Here is a 14,961-nt window from a genome sequence, read left to right as displayed (position 1 = left end):
TTTTAATATTAACTGGGATAATAAGAAAGAAAGGAAAAACCTTAAACACATAACTGACTATTTTAATTTGGAACAATTAATCAAAACACCAACTCGAATAACTAATCGCTCCAGAACAACAATAGACCTAATTTTTACAAACAAACCTGAAAGAATTATTAAAACCTACAACCTTTTAACTGGTTTGTCTGATCATAATGGAATCTTTTTTTCTCGAAAATTAACGAAAACACGATCTTGCAACTCTATTGTTTCAAATAATTCTCTGTATCATAATATAATCCCTAAAAGTCAACATCAAAATGTGGAAATAGCCCTGAATGAGCAGGATTGGGCTTATCTAATCGCAAGCGAAGATGTTATAGACAATAGTGTGATTTTCCACAGCAAGGTTAAAATGGTTATGGCATCATTTATTAAAAAGGTGAGGCATAGAAGAACAATTGACAATGCCATACCATGGCTTCATAATGATTGTAGGTTGCAAATGAAAAGAAGAGATCAATTACTAAAAAAGGCGATTAAAACTGGCCTCACCTCAGACAGACAACAATTCACCTCAGCAAGAAATAAAGTTATACAAATAATGCGGAAGGCCAAATCTAATTTTTTAATGAATATTATTGATAGTGCAAAAGGGAATGGGAAAAAAATATGGCAAAGCATTAATAAATTAACTAGCAAACAGAATAAACAAGATAAATTAACTGAACTTAAAATTAATAATGTAGTGGTGAAAGATCCATTCACTCTAGCGTCTGAGTTAAATTCTTTTTTTTTAAATTCTGTCCAAGAAATATCTCAATTATTCATCTCACCTGAATGTGTTTTTTTCTCCTGTAAACTGCACACAGTCTATATTTATGATAAAAGACATTACGGAACCAGATGTGGTTTCCATCATTGATGAGTTAAATAATTCTAAAGCTAAGGATCAGTTTGGATTGGACACACATTTCTTCAAATTGCATAAAGAGTCTTTAGTTTGCCCCATTACACATATGATTAATTTATCAATCAAACAATCTGTTGTTCCACCAGACTGGAAGATGGCCACAATCACACCAATTTTTAAATCAGGGAGTAGATTAGACATAAATAATTATAGACCAATCAGCATCTTGCCAGTTATATCAAAAGTTATTGAAAAATGGATAGCAAAACAATTAATAAACCATCTAAATATATGCGGCTCCCCTTTACATCCAATGCAATTTGGTTTTCGTGCTCATCATTCAACTGAAACAGCTGTAAATGTATTTATGGAAAAGGTCAAACATTCTTTAGACACTCATCCTGTTGTCGGTGCTGTTTTTCTAGATCTGAAAAGGGCATTTGATTCTGTCAATCATCAGATGCTCCTGTCTAGATTAACACATTTCAATTTTTCCGAACAAGCTATCAGCTGGATGAACTCGTATTTAGCCAATAGAATACACTGTGTCTCAATTGACAACATTAAATCTCCCTATTTAGAATGTCCAGTAGGTGTTCCTCAAGGTTCCATACTTGCACCTATTCTTTTTTCTTTATACATTAACGACCTGCCTATAGTATGCCAAAATATCAATATTTTAATGTATGCAGATGACGCAGTAATTTTTACACATGCAAAAACTGTTCAAGAAGCTTCTCAGTCACTTACATCTGCACTGAGCCGTGTACAGGAATGGCTCATTAAATCATGTCTACTACTGAACCCTAAAACAACTGTTTGTATGATGTTTTCTAAGCGGCAGATTAATATGACTCGTTCAAATATATTTTTAAACCGAGAAGAACTACAGATTGTATACGAATTCAAATACCTTGGCATTGTATTAGATCCAACACTGTCTTTTAAAAATCATATAAAAAACGTTATCAAAAATTGTTAAATTTAATCTTGCAAATTTTAGATATATTAGACCATCTCTGTCACATAAAGTAGCCAAAATGTTTCTTCACTCTATGATCCTTTCTCATATTGAATATGGTTTTACAAACTGGTCACTCACAAACGCCACAACGCTCAAAAAAATGGAGTCACTCTTCAAACAAGCTCTAAAGGTTTTAGATCGGAAACCACTTTCATATCATCACTGTTTAATATTACAAAAATATAACCTACTAAGCTTTGCAAATTTCTTAAAGCTCAAATATGCATGTGCTATATATAAGATCTTACATGGTCTTGCCCCACCCCCACTAAGTGATTACATTAAAGTGAAAACAACGGGCGGAGGCAGAAGTGTAACCAGGGCCTGCACGAGAGGTGACTGTGTGGTGCCTCACAGACGGACAGTATTCGGACAATATGTACTATCAATTAAGGGGACAGAGATCTGGAACAAATTACCGGTTGCTGTGAGAGAAAGTCCGACTTTCCCCAGTTTTAAGAACCAACTTAAACAATGGCTTAAAATAAATCAAGTATGTGCCCACTAATGATAATTGTTGTAATTTAGATAAATGGGTACGGTTCATTGTATCATTTTATTCGTGTATGTATGTATACCAAACTAGATCCAGCACTTTGTAGCATCTAATAGCACTTTAAGAAATTGATAATGCACTTAATGCACTTTGAGTAGCACTTTATTGTGTATGTGTATATGTGTGTGTTCGTCATATGAGTATGCCATATTAGATGCCCTGTCTGCTAGTTGCGGCATTTCTTATATGTGGTTGTTAATTGTAGTGTCTTTTAAATTAAGTCGAATCATGTTTAAATTAGTTGTTTAGCTGTGTCACTAGGTATTGTTGATGACCTCACTTGGGACTACAAATGTAAAATAGCCTGGGGGCTAACTTTGGCATATGGCAACACCCCAAATCGTCACTTTTTCGTCACTTTCAACCATGCTTCAATATCCGACGCACAAAGCACCCTTTAGCGTCCATATGTGACGCTTCGGTTATGGGTAGGTTTAGGCGTCATGTAACTGACGCTTTCGAAAGTTCGTCAATATCCGACGCACAAAGCACCCTTTAGCGTCCATATGTGACGCTTCGGTTATGGGTAGGTTTTCGGTTGTTAAGTCGTGACGTAACCAATACTCTTTCCGGGTCCAAAGTCCAGGTCCTCTCTACCTACCTACTGCTTTCGCTAGTGTTTTGGTTATTATTGAGTGTTTTTACAATGCCGCAGTGCTGTGTCCCGTGTCCCGAGCTAACTCACTTCAACCTCGTAAATCTTCTTTTTCATTGATGCCTGGACTCTACCCTTAATTATGCCACCTGAGTGATGAGCTACACTAACCACTCTGTTGGTGTTAAAGGAATTTAAACCCTTTTTGACCGCCAAGGGTGCCTCACTAAGAAGGACGTGATCGTAAATAAATTTACAGGTTCCACCGTTGTTATTTCTGGACGAGAGGAGCGCTTGGACCCAAAACGTCACGCGTGACGTCAGACTTAACAATCGGATAGGTATGTGGTAGGGTTTATGGAAGGCCAAAAGGGCCAAAACGTGTGAAACTGTCGTGTAAACACGTAGTCAGGCGTTAACGCGCAATTTACGTGTTAACACGCGATTTACGTGTTAACACGTCATTACGTGTTAACGCGTAAATGACGTGTTAACACGTAAATTGAGTGTTAACACGTAAAATATTGGACATTAGCACCACCTACTGGTTTGGTGCTCTTGCTCAAACACACAGAACCTAATTAGATTAAGCTTGGAAAAAGCAGTTTTTAATGTGAAAATACATGTTGAACAATGTCTTTTCAGAATATAGGCTACAACTACATTTTAAATGGGCATATTTAGACAGTTAACTATAACTAATTAAGCCCTGAAAGTCATGACCATTTTCACAATCACAATGAAATTGTGTAAGGATAATAACACATTTCTCCAAACAGTATTTTCATGTACACTTATACTGTAGCATATTTCTAAAGCATCTTTTTATAATTTAACCTCTATGCATTATTTGTTAGAGAGCCCCTTCTGATAACACCATTAAGCCTTATGAATCTGAGATAGTGCATTGTTTTGCAGTGTTTTTCGAAGTGAATATATATATATATATATATATATATATATATATATATATATATATATATATATATATATATATATATTACAAAGTTATTTATATTACAACACACACACTACACTTTACACATTATATTACATTACACACACAAACATATATCACAAAGTTATTTATATTAGAACAGGCACACTACACTTTACACATTATACTACATTACACACCACACACACACACACACACACACACACACACAAACACACATTCGTATGTCATAATAATAATCTAAAACAAGAGTGGCTTGAATTATTAATAATTGAAATGAGACAGAACTCCTGCATATTCAAATGTGAAATCAGTGAATATAAGACCAACAATTATAAAAATATATTGTAAGAATACTACACAGACCAAGAGATTATGCTATATTCTCGCCAATATGTTGGATAGATTTGGAGATTACACTCGAGTTTCCTGCAAGTTACCCTTCCGTCACTGTCGTTGGCTTATGATGGCTGATGAGGTATGCTCAGCGTAGTGCTTGTGTCACTCTATCATGAATAATTCAAATAAAATAAAGGTGTTGTGTCACGTTGACACTGCCTGTCGTAACTGTTTGTAATCATTCTCATGACTATTAATGTGGTGATGCACACCTTCGTTGTATTGTATTTATTCATGAGATTGTGAACGAGCGCTTACCTAATGGATACGATGAGCCTATGTCACCTGGCATCTTCAGTTGGGTGCGCGCCCGTGATGCGCATCGTATAGTAAATACAGAGACGTGAAAACAAACAGCACAAAGCTACTTTCGGTTTTAATAAACACTGTTAAACTTATCACGGTGGGTTATGTTGAAAATAGTTATTTTTTACTTTATTTAAGTTTGTCATGAGTTTGTTGCTTCGCGATTAGCGCGAAAGCCTGAATGCAATAAATCAAAATACCGTTGCAGTTGAAATGTTGTTTCAGAGTTATGAATTATCTTCGACTTCGAATTATCCCCCCATGTCTATTAACAGAGAGTTATAGCTATGTTACATTTGGCTAAGTAAATGTCGTGTCTTAACCCATTTCTCTTTTTTTTTTTTTTTTTTTTTTTTTTTCAGAGATGACATTTGGTATTTACAAGATAATTAAATAATCGATATCAATTGAAAAAATTAAATAAAATAAAGTCCTTAAAAGAAAAATATGAGGATGGCACAACTAAGCAAATAAAATGATGACAAAATGACAAAAATTGGATGCAGTTATTATAAACGTCATTATAAACTGAATAACACAATAAATAAGTAAAGATAGATGACAGACAGACCCTTACGAATATAGGCTAACCCATAGTTTTACTATAGTAAAATAATAATAAACTGGTCTTCTGTGGTGGCCGACAGTGCGGTGAGGGTGAGAGTGCGCGCGCGCGACCGGGGCGGGCTCTCTCTCAAGGTGTGGATAATGTTGTCAAGGCTGGATCTGGATTTTCCCTTTGCCTGCAGAGATTAGGCCTATATTGTCTGTGATGTGGACAAAGTCCTCCGGCTGGACCTGACATGAAGACTTGATACTGAAGCAGAAACAATCTCTCTCTCACTGACCTTGATTCTGCAGTTGCGCAACTCTTCTGAGTGACTGTACTGAACAAAAACAATTTCAATTGTTCTTTTTTACTGTAGGTCCAAATAACGAAACAAAATCATTCTGCAGCCAATTTAATGAAAACAACTGATTAATGAAAACAACTGATTTACAGGGTTTTTTTACATTTATTTAATTTTTTATAAAAATTACTATTAGAGACTAAATATAGGACACCTCGGCTTTCAGCTGATATTGCAATTAGTTGTGTTTGGGATAATTATTAATGATATAGTTATTATTTAAATTCATTGTAAATTTTACTATTTTATATTTGTGTTAGCATTCGAACATGTGCCGATCCGCCGTGCAGGAAATCGTGTAGCATCTGTTCAGGGTATTAGGTGGCTGATGATCTAGCCTGGCTGCAGTAGCCTACTTAAATGTTACGACGAAATATCCTTATTTTATTATTATTATTATCATCAATATTATTATTATGCTGGTATAATGCTAGCTAATACACATAGGCTAATTTATTTTGATAAGATTGATATTTCACGAAATAAAACAAACTAATTAGGCTATAATCTTTGGGCGACAGTGCAAAACCCTGAATCATCAATTAGTTAAATTTTCACATTTATTAGAAATTCAATTTCGTACATATCCTAACATAACAGATCCATTTATGAATGACTTTGATTCCGGTGGTGGCTGCATTGTTTCCGATTTGTGTGATTCAAACAGTTCCAATAACTAGCGTTATTATGTCCAAAAGTCAAACTGTATTGAAAAAATATTAATGTAATATTTTACAAAATTCACAACATGTTTTTATCTACCGACATATTCTGCTTCAATCCATATTTGTTTTTATACATATAATATATATAATATAATTTATTACATCCAGATAATTGGTTGATGAAACATTGATTAAAATTAAGAGACAATTAATACAAAACGAAATTAAATTTAAAGACAGGCTTTCTGCTTTCTGCTTGAGGTCTCTGTGAAAGTTTTAAAGCAGTCTTTTAGTGCCGCTTTCAGAGAACTGTCCCATCTGTAACATTGATTTTTTTTTTTTGTGTGAAATACATTTCTAAATAAATGCGACTCATAGTCCAGTGCGACTTATATATAGGCCTAGGCTATATATATATTTTTTTTTTCTCTTCATGACACATTTTTTTGACTGATGCGACTTATACTCCGAAGCGACTTATAGTCTGGAAAATACGGGTATATTTTGTGATGTAGACAAAATTCCAGATGTAAATTAGTGGTGTGATCAGTTAAGTTCAGAAATTGCAGTATACAAAAGTACATTTTTGCTGCATGTTTGTGTTGGCTATGTTATTCTTTGGGGTAGAGGGGTTAAACTTCTAACAAAAACCCTTAATTGAAAAACTTTATGAAAAACATGTATTCCAGCATATGGGACGCTCAAGGGTTCAGGATTAATGCAGTTGAGATGGTGGTGTGTGTTTCCGGTAAGAGAAACACGAGAGGGAATCCCAGTTGAACTTATTTATTCAAAGGAGTTTGTATTCACAAATGTGTGGTCTGCAATAAACAGAATATAAACAAAGAAAACAGTTGTATAATAAGTATATCAGTAAATTATACAAACATGCAGTTAAGCATATCAGTAGGCTAAATGATACAAACATTCAGTTATTAAGTAATAGGCCTATATAAATTAACATACTTGGGTAAACCGCGTGCGGCGTGATTATATTATTAACATAATAAAGTAAACAATGACATGCAGATTGCACGATCGCAACGTTGTATATGCTTATTACAGTAGCAAACATAAAATGTCATTAAATTCAACATTTTCAAACAATATTGAACACACCGGTTGATCTGAAACTAGGTAGAGAATATTTTATAATCTAATCTAATTACAATCATTTTCGAGCTCAAAGTCTGATATGAAAACGGTTTGGTTTCACTTTGTAACGCAGTTTAAAATGCGTTCATTTTACGAGCAAATCTCGACATTCAGAACAATATCAATAACAAAGACGAAATATATACGAAAACTCACCCCTATTCATTACGCACTGAGAAAAAACATATACGTGGTTGGATAACAGACCAGTCGGTCTGATTTGTAACTTAGCTGCCGATTTTGCATGTCCACACCTGGCTGATCGCTGTATAATACCAAACACCCAGGGGGCGTAGGGCTTTCTCACAACATGCATTTTCATTAATACAAGGAATGCAAAAAGTGCTGCACGGGGTGTTACCTCTTTGTGCTCTTTGGGTGTAGGGATGGTTCCATTTAGAAAAACAATATGCACTATTAATTATTAAAAATATTAAAAACATGCATTTCATTAGTGTATTTGTGTGTCTATAGCTGAATATGTTATAGCCTAAAATCAAAGAGAATAGCTCTGATGATATACATTTAGGCTACTTTTAATAAATGCATTAATAGACTGCAGTGCTTCATTGTGCAGTGAATACTGAACTGTTTCATCAACAGAAGGGTGTTTTTTGTATGTTGTGTTAATTGATTTTAAAGCAACTATTCATTTAAAGAAGTTTGATTGAGGAAAAACTAAATATCAGTAAGTGGTCTATTAACCCCCCTCCAACTTTCTGATTCACACAGTTGCATGCTTTTTATTGTGTTAGGATATGTATTGTTTTAAATGTTGAGTGTTGTTCATTTTTAAAGACATTATTCAAATTTTATTTTAGATTTAATCCTGCAATTTACAGGATTTGTTTGTTATTTGTGCTTAGATAGCCATACCAGCCAGTAAAGTTCCATGGTTTCCAATGTGCCAGCATACAATTTACGCGTTAACACGCAATTTACGTGTTAACACGTCATTTACGCGTAATTACTGTTTACACGACAGTTTCACACGTTTTGGCCCTCTTGGCCTTCCATATAGGGTTATGCGTCTCATATGGACGCTAAAGGGTGCTTTGTGCGTCGGATATTGAAGCATGGTTGAAAGTGACGAAAAAGTGACGTTTTGGGTATGAGAACGGGCTGCATATGTACGTCGCAGAAAAGCTATGTTCATTCGTATGCATTGTCCCATTCAAAAAAAAAAAAAAAAAAAAAACTTTAACTGTTTTTATAATGCAGTGTAGGTCTTAATGAGTCTTTATAAATATATTTATAGAATAGTAATACTTAAAAAAGTATAAATGGATCTATAATTCATTATAAGCATAGACTTCACAGAAAGTGTTACCAATATTTTTATCAAGAGCTCCAAATAAAAAAAAATAAAAATAAATAACACATACATGTATAACAGGATAGTGTTAAATGTTGTATTCCAGGTCTTCTGAAGCTACAGCAGTTTCTCATCTCTGGTCCTCAGGTGTAAAGACACACTTTCTTGAAGTGACCATAGCATGTTCCCTTCACTAACAGACTTACAGTATGTGATGGATTCAGTTGTTCAATGGCTTCTCCTTCCCAAAGTGAATTCACAGAGTTCACAACAGATTACTCTCATCTTTGGCTGCAAATAATCTTGCAATCTCATCTACAAATGAACAATAATAATAACAAAGCAAAAAATGAATGGCAGCAACTGGTGAAAAATATGAAAAACAAAAACTTTAAACACCTGCATAAAAACAGCTGCTTATGAACTGGTTTCTTGACATCACGACACTTAATGACTGTAAGAGTTTTAATGAAGAGAGTTGTGGTTTATAATCTGAGCTTGAGTGAATGTTTCAGTTCTGTGTCTCTCGCCTCTGAAACTCAGGAGGTTTTTGTACGAGTGAAGATGTGACTTGTATCACAGTGGTATTCGGCCAAGGAACAAAACTGAATGTGATCGGTGAGTAAACTTTACTCTTTCAATTCTGTTCAGTCACTTTTTATTATTGCAAAAATAAAGGTCAAATTATACGATAAAAAAAATGTATATATTGATTTACTTAAAAAAAAAAAATTGTTCTTGAGATTTTATTTCCTCTATAAATATATTAGATTATTTAAAAATTCACCTTAATAATGATTTTTAAAGTCTGAACTCAAGTTGATGGGTTAATAATATTAAAATAGTTTTTTAAAGGCTTGATATTTACCCTCATGTTGCCTCAAACCAGTAATGCTCTGTTCTTTATCACTGTAAAGCTGCTTTGAAACAGTCCATATTGTTAATAATGCATTAGAAATGAAGGTGACATGACTTTGTAGAGTCAGATTCAAGGTTAAATTCAATATTGTCTTGTATTTTATTTGCATATGCAATGGTATCCTTTAACTGACCCATTTACACAAGTTGTGATACATTTATATTATATTATATTATATTATATTATATTATATTATATTATATTATATTATATTATATTATATTATATTATATTATATTATGTCTTGTTGTCATGAATTCCCTGCCTGTTTTCTCCAGACTTTCCTCTGGCTCCTCCTGTTCTGACACTCTTGCCTCCGTCCACTGAGTGTCACATGTCTGTCCTGTCTTGAGCTGCACATGGGTGTTTGTTGTTTTGTGCCATGTGCTCTCCTGTTTATTGTCTAGCCCCTCCCATCTTGTTATCTAATTATTGGTTAATTTGTCCCACCTGTCCTTCTTGTTTCCCTCCTTTGTTTGTTCCCCTATTTAGCCTCCCTGTGTTTGTAGTCCTGTGCTGGGGCATGACAAGGGAGAGACTTAAAGCTTTATTTATTTATCTTAATAATACTGGTTTAATGAAAAGGGTATAATTGGCCTATATAATTTTTTTTTTTTTTTTTTTTTTTTTTTTTTTAAATTAATAGAAACTAGTGATGGCAAAATCGAGGCCTCGTGAACCAATGAAACAGTTGAACCAAATGTGCCATATTGTTTCGAGGCTTCGAATCAATCCGACACCCGTCTCAACGGTGACACCTAGTGGTCACTTGCAGGTGTTGATCTGAAACAACCTTGACGAGCCATTAAAAAAATTTGTTGTTTTTTTATTATTATAATGTTCTAATATGTGAAGCTTGTAACCTATAGGCTCCTCACTGTGCATAATGTTATTTTGGTCATGAAAAATGAATATTAATAAAAGAAATCAAGCCACAATGTCTCACTTTTTTAGAGATTTTTATTCAAAAATATTAATTTATCTGCTGTGGAAGGACTTAGCCTACTTCTTTTTTTACAGATAATTTCTCCAGCCTTTGAAAAAATCCTCTCACAAGGGACACTTGTTGCTTGTCAAATGGCGCATCATGGATGATGTATTGTTGCAGTAGGCTAGCTGCCGATCACAATACACACATCTCACTTTATTTGGGGTTTCTAAATGGAAATGCTCCCACACCACAGATGTACGGCATCTCTTCTGGGGAGCCTCCATTTTATCTATCCATCCAAATCTATCTATATATGAATCGATCTATGTATCTAGATATGTATCTATAATCTATGTATCTATATATGTATCGATCTATAATATATGTATTTATATATGTATCTGTAATCTATCTATATATGTATCTATCTATTAATCTAGCTGTCTATATATATTTATATCTATGTATCTATTAATGTGTCACTATATGTATACTCTGTCTGTCTCTAGCCTATCAGTCAATGTGTTGTGTAAATTTAAATGTAAGTCTAAATTGCCTATAACTAATCAAATCGCACTATGTCACTATATCACCAAAAATCCGCTATCTCAAAATCAAACTCCTCTCACAAAAACCCACGAGGTCAAAATGCGTTTATTTCACTTTTATACAGATGTGCGATTGTGTGGTCTGTTCCCGACCGTGTCAATCAAACGCAGATTCGGCGGACCACACCTGATGAAACACTAGTGAAACACTTCGAGGCTTCGTTTGGTCATAGTCACGTGACATGGGTGTTTCGAATCACGCTTCGGATCAGTGTTTCGACACATCTGCGGGATTTCGCAAAGCTTCGGAACGACTGTTTCGCTTCAGCCATCCTTAATAGAAACCTAGATTCTATGACGTTCATGGTATTACACACTCCTGTACAGTTGGTGGCGGTATACTATAAAATAGTCATCTGCCAAGAATCAGAAGAAGAAGAAGAAGAAGTCCTGTGCTGGGAATTAGAGGTAGATTTGCACCTTTTAGAGTGGAAAAAGAATAGTATTGATAGGAATCAGGTTAGTAGATATATAGAGGAGAATTATTCTAAGTTTACTAAGATATATACAGATGCATCAAAAACAGAGGATAATAGAGTAGGAGCTGCGTTCATTATACCAGAAGTGAATGTTATGTTAAATAAGAGAGTAAATGATAAAATGTCAGTGTTTACAGGAGAAATGCTGGCCATTCTCTTAGCCCTTGAGTGGGTTGAAAATAGTATGTTAAGGGAAGTGCTAATAGGGTCAGATTCAAGCAGTGCGTTAACCAGTATTAAGAACATGCAATCAGAAGCAAGACAGGATATTTTATTGGAGATAGCCCAAGCTGTTTATAGAATTAATAGAGTAGGAGTTGTAGTAAAATTCATCTGGATTCCAGCCCATATAGGAGTAGAAGGAAATGAATTGGCAGACAAGTATGCCAAAAATGCTACCAAAAAAACAGAGATAGATATGGTAATAAGTTATAGTAAGGCGGAAGTTAAAAGCATAATCAAAGTAGAAATGAGAAAGAAGTGGCAAGAGGAGTGGAATATAGAAATAAAAGCGAGAATGTACTACAGTATCCAGAAGAGGGTAGGAGATATGAGAGAAAGTAACAGGATTAAAAGGGAAGAGGATATTATTTCGAGAATGAGATTTGGGCATACTGGATTAAATAGTACGCTTAAAATAATAGGGAAACATGAAACTGGGATGTGTGAGGTCTGTAATATTAATGAAACAGTAGAACATGTAATTATTAATTGTCATAGGTATAAGGAGGAAAGGATTAGGCTGAAAGAATGTTTTAGAAAAGAAAAAATTAGATTTGAAATGAAGGAAATATTACAAATGAATTCAGGGCATGTAGGGTATAGAGCGATATTTGTGTTTATGAATAAAACAGGGATTAGTAGAAGGATATGAGTTTAGTTGTCTTAGAAAGTTGTATTTAATAATAATAATAATGTATGAATATTAATAATGTTTTTAGGTATTTATGAAGTTATTTATTGGTGTTATTTATGTATGTATGTATGTATTTATTTAGTTCTATAAAGGGTAGTGAGAAAAGGTTATTGTGATCCACACTCCATATCAGAAGGTGGCGGTAATGCACACTTAAAAGTTGTTTGCCAACCGCCATTAAAAGATAGAAGAAGAAGAAGTCCTGTGCTGGTTCGTTGTCTGAGTTACCTGTCCTTGATGTTCCTGTCTGTTGGATACCTTAGTTCTGAGTTTTGTACTTCGTCTGTGTTTTTTTATTAAATCTCCTTTGCACTTGAATCCTCGTCTCTCGTTTAGTATTCCGTGACACTGAGGCTCTGAAGGAGAGTAAAGCTACACTTGTGTGTCTGGCTGAGGATATTTCTGTAGCTCTGGTTCATGTCAGCTGGACAGTCAATGGACGCTCTGTTACAGATGGAGTTTGGAGCAGTGCTACTGAGAAACAACAAGACAAAACCTTCAAAATGAGCAGCTCTCTGACCATCGACTCCTCGGACTGGACCGATAATGTGGATTTCTCATGTCAAGTGTCAGTGGGCTCAAAATTCACTAAGAAAAGTATCAAAAACTCACAGTGTTATTGAAATATTGTCTGAATGAAAATAACAGATGTTTTTTTCTTCTTCTTTATTTCTTTTCATATTGAATTGTATGATGCCATAAATGAGACTTAACACGAGTATATAATTTAATTTTTGGTTTTGGTTCTGCAATTAAAGATCTTTGGCAATGCATTTGTTTGCATTTTCTTTCATAGACATGCATGACTCTCTCTCAGGATACACCTGCACAATGTGCCTCATAATTTCAGCTTTATGCAAATCATGATGTTCCTCTGAGCTCTTTCAGAACTGAAACACACAAACTTAGTCTGTGAAGAAGTCACCGGGTGCACAGATCACAGAGAAATATATTCCATAAACACAAAACCACATTGTAATTAACATGATTTGGTGATATCTAATCAGTGCTTTATTTTTCATCACATATCTTACTCATTTATAACTTTTACTGCATAATATCAATATATATTTCTTTAATTGACAATCAGGGAACATACATTTAAAAATAATGAGTGCTTGGATAAGTGATTTATAATAAATACTGCAATATTTCATAAAAAAAATAAGAATTGTCCATTTTGATTTCTTGGTGACTTTAATATTTGGAAATCTGATCAAATAGTCAGGAATGGTTAAACATCATGTTCATTCATCACACATATTCTCTAACAGCTAATAGTGGACAAATCTGTTCAAAACTCCTGTAATCGTTCTGTTATAAGAGCAGATCAGTTTGACTAATGCAGTATCACAGCAAACCAGGAAACTCAGCTGAAGTGTGGACTGCTTTTCAAGATGATGGTGCGTAGAGATGTTTCAGCTCAGTGCTCGCAGTTTTTGTTGGACCTGGGACTGCCTAATGTTGGACCTGGGACTGCCTAATGTTGGACCTGGGACTGCCTAATGTTGGACCTGGGACTGCCTAATGTTGGACCTGGGACTGAAAAACCAGGAAACTCAGCTGAAGTGTGGAATTACAGAAGAGAGAAAGACAAAACTGTAGTAAAGTGCATTTCATTATGAAACACATTTTTTCTGTTTACACTCATGATGGAGAGAAACAGACGAGTTTTACTGACCTGCAGGTTCTCACGAGACAAACCGCAATCATGAACAATATATTTTCATGAATTCTTACCTGAACAAATGTCAGTCAATTAAAAATTGAAACAGGTCTTCTAAGTGAATGAAATTCTTGTCTTGAAATCCTGTGCTGAGTTTAAATGATTTAGTGAACAAATTTAATTTTAATATTCAGTAGTGTCGTTTGAAATTATAAATGATATATATACAGTATATGGATGTATATATATATTGTGCAATTTAAATTTTAGTTTCAGTCTATAAATTTGATTTCATACATCACCTCTTAGAGAATTTCTATTAAACTAACATTCATTTCACAGGAATGGAGGAAACATTAGGATGCTATTTATTTATTATTTTTTTTATATGTGAAGTAAGTGAGAATATTAAAGCAGTTTCTGGATGAAATGATTGGCTGAACTCCAGTGATCGTCACTCTTTCAGAGTTTCTCTTCCTCATATATGAGTCTCTCAGTCTCTCTTATTCTCTTCATCTCTCCACTAAACTCAAACTGCTTCACAGGGAAGATGCTGATCATTTTCTACTTCACTCTCCTCACTCTTCTGTCATGTAAGTTATTTCACTACAAACATGTTGTTCTCTCAGGGCTGTCAAAGTTGAGGCAATTAATTGTATTGAT

General features: G+C 34.4%; 1 protein-coding gene across 2 annotated transcripts in view; it reads left to right on the top strand.

The window, feature by feature from the left end:
• The window catches only part of LOC309481201 (immunoglobulin lambda-1 light chain-like), a 38,993-nt gene that overhangs the window by 4,003 nt on the left and 20,029 nt on the right, over positions 1 to 14,961 (top strand). The window contains exon 1 of one of the 2 annotated variants that reach the window (XM_082146032.1): positions 14,745 to 14,891. The exons of the other annotated variant lie outside the window; for it this stretch is intronic. Coding sequence (XP_082002158.1) covers positions 14,783 to 14,891 — 109 coding nt within the window. The 5' untranslated portion in view covers positions 14,745 to 14,782. Of the gene's footprint in view, positions 1 to 14,744; positions 14,892 to 14,961 lie in introns of those variants that run through there. 2 annotated transcript variants of the gene reach the window in all.

Source organism: Leuciscus leuciscus, assembly GCF_965113295.1.
Source record: "Leuciscus leuciscus genome assembly, chromosome: 1".
NCBI classification, from domain to species: domain Eukaryota; kingdom Metazoa; phylum Chordata; class Actinopteri; order Cypriniformes; family Leuciscidae; genus Leuciscus; species Leuciscus leuciscus.
The sequence above is the reverse complement of the archived record's forward strand: the minus strand, read 5'-3'. Positions and strand labels throughout refer to the sequence as shown.